At 39.0% G+C, this 9759-nt stretch overlaps 1 protein-coding gene across 1 annotated transcript; it reads left to right on the top strand.

The window, feature by feature from the left end:
• Positions 1–268: 268 nt before the first annotated feature.
• On the top strand, positions 269–9295 carry LOC104464803 (carbonic anhydrase 2). The gene is made up of 6 exons (XM_010077641.1): positions 269–286; positions 2530–2648; positions 4062–4154; positions 4896–4958; positions 5983–6138; positions 8438–9295. Coding segments are annotated over exons 1-6 (552 nt in total). The 5' UTR covers positions 269–285; the 3' UTR covers positions 8558–9295.
• Positions 9296–9759: the final 464 nt, after the last annotated feature.

Raw genomic sequence — 9759 nt, 5'->3', positions numbered from 1 at the left:
GTGGCATTTATTCATGGTTTAAAAAGCTTGTGCTGGAAAAAAATGAAGCTGTAACATTTCTACTTTGCCTTTTAAGTTTAAGTTTAAATTTTACTTCTTTGGAAAGGCTCAGAAGTATTAAAAAAAAATAACTGCTTAATGTAGGCTAGAATGAGAAGGGCTGTTCTGTAATTAAGCCTGCTGAATTTGTATTCATTCACACTAATCTAATTATTACTTTCTTTGAATGCTCTGCTGTGAGTCAAAATAAGCTAGTGCTGGATTTGAGAACCACAGAATGAGAAAAGTAAGCAAAAACCGCAAAGAGATTTTTGTGCATCTTTCTGAGTTTTATGAGACTATAGCAAACTTTGTGTAGAGAAATAACACTGCAGATGGGTTTAAGAAGATTGCATGGTTCTGCTTTTCAGCATGCTTTCCATTGATTAATAATGCTGGATTAACCTGTGCTACGCTAGTACTTTCTGAGGTTGAGGAATGATGGAACCTCAGTCCGTTTGTACCTGCAACAAGCAGCAAGTCCATTAGCCAAAGGAACTGAAACTGAAACATTGCAACTCCATGGCATCATTTTTACAAGAAACGTGATATTGTGTGGATTAAATGATTTTGCATCTATAAAGACATAGCAACCAATTATTTATATTCAAAAGGACCTAATGTGCGGTTACAGTTGCTGTTCTGAAAAAAAGTATTCTGATTTGTGGTCCTGTGCTTGAAACAGTTATGCTTCTTGGCAACTAGCACATGCAGAAATGTAAAAGTAGAATAAGATGTGTTCCTGTTTACTTACTTTAAGTAGCCATTCTTCTTTATATCACATAGCTTGGCAGTAGGTAGGGCGAGTCTTGGTCTGTTGGCTGTTCAGTGTTGGCTACAGTATTGGAAATTACAAAGACTGCTGTGGAACTCATATTCACATTTTTAAAATAGAAATACATGTTGGGAGATTTCTAAATATATTTACCAAAGGAGCCCCAGGGAAATGCTAAATTTGTCCACTGACCCCAAATTTGTCTGTGTAAGGAACACCAGTGGAAACTAATGTGTTTTTTATATATATCTGATATTTAATTTTCATGTGTTCCAGTTTTTTAGTCAAATCCTTCTCACCTCATTGCCAAGTATCCACGGCTCTTCTTGGCCGTGCTTGCATATAATTAGAATTATTCAAACCTGAACAGACAGTGACCTTTTCATACCTGCATTTGATGTGTATTTTCACATGTGCACGTGTTTTGATAGTGTTTAGACTAATTGCAGACTGAGAGGAAAGTATCCTTACTCCCCAGAACTCCATGTTTGTGGCTCATACACAGAGCACACTTACATGTAATATCTGATGTCAACACTCTTCTGTCACTTTATTGCATATATATGTTTATGTATATATGTAGAGAGATTGATCTCTAAGATATATAACATTTCAAATTACATTTTAAAGTATTTTTTAAGTATTAACATTTTAGAAGATTTAGTTGTGAATTTGAGATGCTTAAGAAAAAAACCAAAACAAACCACAGACCAGTGTGAAACCTTGGTCTAATAACTTAGATAAATAGCTCCATTTAATAGAACTATTTGCTATTGTTCTGTGCTTTATACAGCACTGGAGGAGACATTGTCTGTGCCTTGAGCATTTTGCAGCAATAGGGCTTGATCCTGCATATCATAATGGTGATTGCTCACAGTTTAAGTGCAAGGTTAAAACTAACAGGCAGAATAAGGGAGCTCAGGGGAGCTTGCTGCTGTATAATTGAAAGTGTGGCTGGGCACTCCACTTACAGCAGTCCCATAGCAGGAGTAATGTCAGAGAGTGGAGAGCATAAGTAAATGCCTCATTTCCAATCTGTATTTTTTAAAAAAATCTGTCTCTGCAGGCATTGCCATTTTCACCACCATTTTTAAAACTCCTTCTTGAGGAGTAAGGGATGGGAGGGACAAGAGATTTGAATTCACATCTCTGCAATGCCTTGCACTGTGTCTAGTGCTTTACCTTTCTGCAGCCCATGGCTAACAGATGTTTAGGTTTAATTTGGAACCAAAAGCATTTTACTCAATCCAGTCTGCCACAGGATTTGCAGGATTAAGGCCTAAATGGATAAAGTATCTAAAATGAAGGGACATAGTGCATTAGTAAGTGAAAGATGATTTGGTCTTCAAATGTATTTCCATCGAATAACTCTGTATGGGCCTCTTACAAAAGCTGTTCTTCTTGGTGGTTTTTTTATGTGTTTGGTGACAGAAAAGTTACATCCTTAGCTCTCCCCTTGTCACCTGTAATATTAGCATGCCTGTTAAATTGCTGATGAGATGCTCACTGTAAAGTCACTTATGTTTTTATACATTTATTATTGATTTTGGCATATTGCAGCAATGTACCTTTGAAGATGATCTGGAGTAGCATGGCAGCATGTAGAGCAATGAGCTGTAATTCACGTGGAAGACTTGAGATGGACGTTCCAGTTTGAAGTGAAACTCAATAACAAAGGTTATGGGAGATGCTAATAGAGGCTCTTTGCTTTGCAGTGCTGCAAGGAGGAGCACTGGATGGAGTCTACAGGCTGGCACAGTTTCACATTCACTGGGGATCCTGTGAGGGCCAGGGGTCTGAGCACACTGTGGATGGTGTGAAGTATGATGCAGAGGTAGGACATGCTTTACCTTCTCCAGTCATTTGTGTATAATGAGTGTTTTATACTTTTTTTTAAATATTCCACCACAGTAGCAGCTTCTCTACAGATCTTCATAGGGCAAAGGATTATAGAAGATTTTTGGTATAGTGCCAACCCAGGACTTACCCCTTGTAAGAGCAGAGATTAGAATTGGAGGACTCTTGTAATATTTTTTTTTTCTCAGCTACTTCATGTCAAAGAGACTACGGAAGCAGAAAAACCCACATTAAGTATCCCTAGTTTTCCCCTGCTTTCTCGATGACTCTTAAAAATTATGTAGAAATAGAATTGCAGCACCTCTGTACACACACATCCCCTTTTCCTGGGTTCAATTTTTAGCATCAGAGACATTTATATAAACAACAGAATAATTTTGGGGTAGACCTTTTCATCTTTTGGTAGCAAAGAAGCAAGGGGAGACGTGAAGAAGGCAGGTAGCAACATGAGACCTTGCAGGCACGCTGTAATATCGTTAAGGCTCCAGATGTCCCTTGGACCACTTGTCTCACTACAGAATTGGGGTGACTTCAGTGCTTTGCATCCCACCTTTCCTTGTTACCTCTTTAGAAATCTAGCTCTTGATGCTGTGACACACTTTTTTAACCCTTTCATAAGTACGTGTTGACTGAACATACCTCTTAATTGCATTGACAGATAAAATAAATGGCCCTACAGATTCATTGGCTTTGGTGCTTTTTTGTGAGATAGAAGTAGCTTTTGTCTTATCTGAGAAACTTGCCATTGCCTTACATCTGTTCACAGTACCGGAATTACTTGCTCAACTTGACTTGCAGATATAGTGGAAACAGCCAGATGAACTTAAATTAGAAATAACTTGGAAATAAAAAGAAAGCAACATCCTGGCTAATGTGACCTGGAGATTCATTTCATATTCTTTTCAAAGGCTTTTCAGAAAAGGACAGGACTGTTTTTAAAAACTCTCTACATTACAGGTCACATCTGTAGTTAACGTGTATTCTTCTGACACTGACAATCATGTGTTTCAGTGTTGGTAAGAACTCTAGGATATATAGCATTAATCCATTTTCCTGCAGGCTACATGCAGGAAAAACTCATGCTGAAGATTGCAGAATTTTACCAGACTAAAAGCAGAATGACACAGCCACAGTTTGCATTTAAAACTCATCTGGGAGTAAGAGTGAGAAGCAAAATAAAATGCATGACAGAAACCTCTTTGCATAAATGATACTTGAAAGTAGATGAACGATTCAACAAATTCTTAACTGTACACAAAAGCTTTTAAATCTCTGCAGTAAAACACCATCTGCTCTTAATGTTTAATAAATTACTTCCCTGCATCCTAATTTGTAAAATATTGTGGATGGAATATCATCTTCATAGTGCTTCTTGTTTTCTTGCTCCTAGCTCCATATTGTTCACTGGAATGTAAAATATGGTAAATTTGCTGAAGCTGTGAAGCATCCTGATGGTTTGGCTGTGGTAGGCATCTTCATGAAGGTTAGTAAAACTCTTTCTTTTGTATTATTTAGATTAGTCCAATATGTTCATTGTGTTGCAGGGGCACCTAAGAGCCTAAAATATAGAATAAGGCATCATTATATTGTACTGCCTAAACCCATAGCAAACTAGGTGGTGCTCCAAATTCTTGGCTTTTTCTACGTATAAAAATTGTACACCAGCCACAAAGTATGACAGCCATCCATCACTGTGGCAGCCCTATAGCAGCATACTCGGCTTCATCATGACAGTGACACTGGTGTAACTCTTTATCAGTGAAAGGTGATGTTCATAACTGACAAAGTTATGCATGTATGAATCTGCAGTAGAACCAGCCTAAATAAAACCTATTTTCCTCCCATTGTTAAATGTCCAGAGCTTTTTCTGTTAGTTGCATTGTCTTCACAGCTAGTTGGAGAAGGTGACTGTGCCCCAGCAGTGTGCACACTGTCCTGCCCTCACTGTATTTTATTGGGAGGGTGACTCCTATGAAAAAAGAACAGATCAAGTCCAAAAATAAATTCACACACTGTAAATGAAAATAACTTTATTCTGTCCACTGTCCTTGGCTGACCCATTTGTGCTGACTGTCAATTGTCATGGTCCAGTCACTTTTGCTGTAATACTCCTGTTATGTAATGAAATGGGGCTAGGAAAATGTTTCCTTGAGAACTGTAACAGAAAACTATAGGTATCATAAGAGCCCGTGGTTATTGTCTTTTCAATTGGTTTGCGTTACAGGTAGGAAATGCCAAGCCTGAAATACAGAAAGTTGTGGACGCTCTGAACTCCATTCAAACCAAGGTAATATTTGTGGTCTCTGTTGACGGACAACAATCACAACTGTGCTGTGTTGTCTTCTTCAGAAAGTGTATTTTTTTACTTCTTCCCAGTCTGCTGCATGGATGAAAATGAAACAAACCTTCCTGCCATCATCACTGCTGCTCCTGTAATCCTAAATGCAAAAGAGACTTGAATGAAGTTGTGGTAGAGGGCAGGGAATACAAGAAATGGCGATCATTTTGTATCTCTGTGACTGTATTTCTCTCTTTTAACTGCATTTAAACCTATAGGGTAGGATTCATCCTCCTAATCTGAACTACTCTTCTAGGTGCCCTTTCTAGTCAGTGGTAGCAGATGCAAAAGGCACTTCTCATCTCTGCACCTGTGGGATAAATTTCCTTCCTCCAAGAGGGCATGCTTCTCTTGGCTATTTCTAGAGTCTAGATAAGAAGTTTGATCAGGATATATAACTCTTGGGGGGAAAAAAAAGCCTTTCTGTATTTTAAATATCGTGTGAAGCATGTGTGATCTTAATGAGCAGAGTAATAAGAAACTAAAAGTACTTGCTGAGTAATTAGGTGCCTTTATAGTGGGTAAAGGCCTGTGCCAATGAGAAATGTGGACAGGAGAGTTAAAGAATGAGACTACACTGACATCTTTAATCATCAGGCTCCCTTTGAGGTAAATGGATATTGCCATTTACTCCAATGAACTCTCCAACAGGTCTCTTGGGTTCTATATTTCCAATGCGATCAATGTACATGGCATCTGAAATCTCTGTTCCTTCAAGCAAGGTCAAATCGTATCTCTAGGTGCAAGGAACATAAACTCAAAATTTGAAATGAGAAACAATATCTTGAAAGTCTTACAAGAAATATAATGCTGAAAGTCTTTAATCCCAAATGTACTGTAGAAGGCACTGAACACATCATGCCAAACTCCATTTCTGCTTTTCTCCAAACACAGACCTTCCCGTAGGAGACTTTACTACTTCAAGCACAGTGTCTCTCCCCTGACGTTAGCCCATCTACTTTGTTTATTGTAGGGGAAGCAAGCTTCCTTCACAAACTTTGACCCCACTGGACTGCTTCCTGCGTGCAGAGATTATTGGACATACCCTGGCTCGCTGACCACTCCTCCACTGCTTGAATGTGTGATCTGGCACGTTCTGAAGGAGCCCATCACCATCAGCCCCGAGCAGGTAGGTCTGCAATGGATGGTGCAAGTAGATATGTACTGGAGTTACATTGATTGCTTCAGTTAACCCGCCTGGTGATCTTTGAAGTGGCAGTTTGTTACTGCAGAGCTATTCAGGGTATTAGCTAGCATCACATGTCAAAAGTATGTATCTGAAGTGGTTATCCTCTTCTGGCAAGACTTTCCTTGTATGTGTGGAGGTAGAGTTTGCTGTAAAATGTAAGGCTGTCCTCCATTTGGATACAGTCCAGGGAAAATTTGGAGTGTTTTAAAAATCTAATCAGGTTTTCCAGGTACATGGTTAGAGCTGCCGTGTGGTAAAAATCTGGGAAATTTGTAGCATGCATGAAGGGACCATTTGCACATGCAGAGTTAGTCTAGTGTGTATTGTGAGTGGCAGCAGGTTTGCTGCACATACACAAATCACTTGTCTGGGTATACTTGCCCTGAAAATACTGGGTTCACCAAGCATCTGAAGAGCGTGTATTCTGCATCTGCAGTCTCCCCTCATAAATCTGTAGTTGGTTTGTTGATCTTCCAGCATTTCCAGGACACAGAGCTCATTTTATAAGTTCTTGTCAACAAAGAACAAACTGGGAAATCCCACGCAGAATTGTGACAATCCTAACAAAACTGCATTTTTTGGAAGAGAGAAAACTTCTAGATTCCATAAGTCTGCCTGAAGAAATCCTCTGTTCTGTTGAGGAGCTTGAGGAGGATAGAGTCTTCCGAGCAGGAAGGAGCTCGTGCCAGTTAAATCACTCCTGGCCCTAACTTTCTGCACCATCCATTAGTGAAATTACATAGAGACAAGATTCCATCCTTGGGTTCTCATCTGTGTGCTTGGGAGATATAAATAGAATCTAGAGCTATAAATATAAGCTAGCCCTGAAGGACTTAGTTTATCCTTCAAACTTTTAAATCCCTTTTATCAATGGCAGACATGCTAACAGTATACACATAATTCTAGCGGAAAAAAGTGCAACTGAGCAGTTGTGGAACTTAATGTAATAAAAGATAGAATAAATGACAAGAACTATTGGAACTAATAATTGTATCAATGATTACCATCAATAAACTGCAAGGGGGCCTTAAAGTTAACACTGTTTACTTATTCTAAGCTACTGGTATTGCTACTGATAGCCCAAAGTTTGCAAATACGGTTTTATTGTAGGGCAGGAGCACATTCGTCAAAATAGAGTTGTTTTTCCTACTACACCTACTTGAACCACCTACAAGTGGTAAAAGACACCACTTGTTTCTCCCACACACCCCTCTCCATGTTACCATTGTCATTTGAAAGATGGATTTGAGATCAAAACAGTGTGTGTGGCAGCTTGTTTTTTTATTCCAAAACTGATCAAAACAAGAAACCATAAAGCACAGTATTGACACTGGGTTTAAGTTGAATTGGTTTTCCAAAGGCGGGGAAAAGGTGGCTATTAAAGCAGGGTGTAGCAAGCCTGCTATCATTGGTTGTTGTGACACAGCTGTTCTCAGCAGAGGTAGAGCTCTGAACTTTGTTCTGGTTGGTCCTGAAGGTAAAGTCTTCTCCTGGGCTGGTCATGGTGGGGGCCTTTCACCTCAAATGAGGGAAGGCCTGCCCTGCAGCCTGACTCGTATGAAATCCTGTATCCCACCTTCTGTTGGCAGTTCCAGCTGTCTTTGCGAGATCACATTTGGGGTGGGTTATTATTTTGGCATAGTCTTTTTATTAGTTTTGGAGATACCCACTTAGGCATCAAGGTGGTTTTAGTACATCAGACTGTGCAAGCACCAATTTTAATTTAGGAACAATCACTAAAACCTTACAGTGTGCTCATGTGGATGTGGAACAGTTCCTTCTCACAGTATTTGAAAATCAAGATATCTTGAATGAGTTTGGGTGCTTTAATTTGACCCAAGGGTAAGGTCAATTTTTTTTTTTTTTAATATCAACTGGATACAAAAAAAACCAACTTTAAAAAGATCCAAACCAGTGCAACTTGCAAAGGATTCTGAAAGCGTTTCAATTCAGATCTGGATCAAGGACAAACAGCTCTTCATGCATGGAGTTTGGAAAATGTGTGCCTATGTCTTTGTTTTCTGTGCTTTCTTAGTTCTTTTTAGTAGGGTATTTTGTGGACAGGAGAGCGTGTGTCAGGGACAGGAAATGGTGTGGATGAAATGCAGACACACAGGGGTGGTGACACCATCTCTAAACCGTTAGTGCTGGCAAAACTGAGTTGGACCTCTGGCTCAGGCCCCAGGTGTCTGCTGAAACAAGAGTATGTATTTGAGGATGTTTGTGCCTTTTTCCACAGATGTGCAAAATCCGTGGCCTTTGCTTCAGTGCTGAGAATGAGCCCGTGTGCCATATGGTCGACAACTGGCGCCCATGTCAGCCTCTGAAGAGCAGAGAAGTCAGAGCTTCCTTCCAGTAACCTCAGCGCTGAGTGTGTTAGAAATCGCCGTGTTTGTGAGGAGCCCTTTTTGCTAAGCACAAATCAAACCTTTGCCTTGTGTGCCCTGGCAACATCTTGTCTCCCAGATCCATTCTTTCTTTTGCTCTGCGTCTAAAATGCCAGCTAAGGAGATGTGAAAGGCTCTTGGCCAAATAGGAAAGGGTTCTTAAGGTGTGGGGTTGGGGGAAGCACGGGGTGGTGGTTGCTGTGTGCATTTTGGTGACTATTACTGCTACTGACACTTTGGTATAACAGTGTATTGGCTACTTGGGAGAGGATATGGTCAAAGCAAAATAAGCCATTTTAAGAAACCTCATCAGCTGGTGTGATAGTACACATAACTAACGATAACTTGAAGCTTTGTGAAAAGCACAGGAATACAGAATCTAGGTATGATTTAGGAAAAAAAAAGTATTTTGAGAAAGTAAAGCAAAATGACTATTGAGAATTAGACTTCTTAGATTTTAAGAAACTGACATGTAAATATTTTTGAGACTGATTTACATTTTTACCCATGCTATCAACAACCTTGATTTTGTCTTAATGGTAGTGTTGGATTTTTTTAATTAAAAATGTCCGAAGTTAAGTATTATCTTTAAAAGTTGTTATTACCGTAGAAATAATAGAAAATATCTTTTCATTGAAATAATATATGCTCTAATTTAAAGAGGAAAATAATATTGTATTTTAGATAACTTCTCTAATAAATCTATACTTATATTTTTGCTTCTATGCAGTTATTTTAATTCAGGAAAGGAGTCACTAATCTGTTTGCGTTGTTGCATATTAAACATAATTACTAAACGTGTGGTGTATTGGGAATTGGTTTCAATGATACTGAAGATGAATGGAAACCTATATGGATATGTTAGGAAATTTTCGAAGTAGCTCTCAAAGCAGCAGAAGGAAGAGTTAGTTTTGTGCAAGTACTACAAATTATCATCAAATTTGACTGCACAATAAAAGAACTCCTCCCAAGAATTTTCAAAAAAGTCGTACTGAAGAACGGACTTCTCCAAATCGGTTGCTTAGACATTGCCCATATGTGACAGTCCAAAAGCAAGGTGCCTCATCTTTATGCAGAACATGTATTTAATCCATTTCTTCAACCAGACCAAATCTTTCAAGACCATGTTCCCAGCATTTGGTTTTTAGCCTCACAATATTGTATCATATAAATT

This window comes from Pterocles gutturalis, unplaced genomic scaffold (genome assembly GCF_000699245.1).
Source record: "Pterocles gutturalis isolate BGI_N339 unplaced genomic scaffold, ASM69924v1 scaffold1111, whole genome shotgun sequence".
In the NCBI taxonomy this organism is placed as follows: domain Eukaryota; kingdom Metazoa; phylum Chordata; class Aves; order Pterocliformes; family Pteroclidae; genus Pterocles; species Pterocles gutturalis.
The sequence above is the reverse complement of the archived record's forward strand: the minus strand, read 5'-3'. Positions and strand labels throughout refer to the sequence as shown.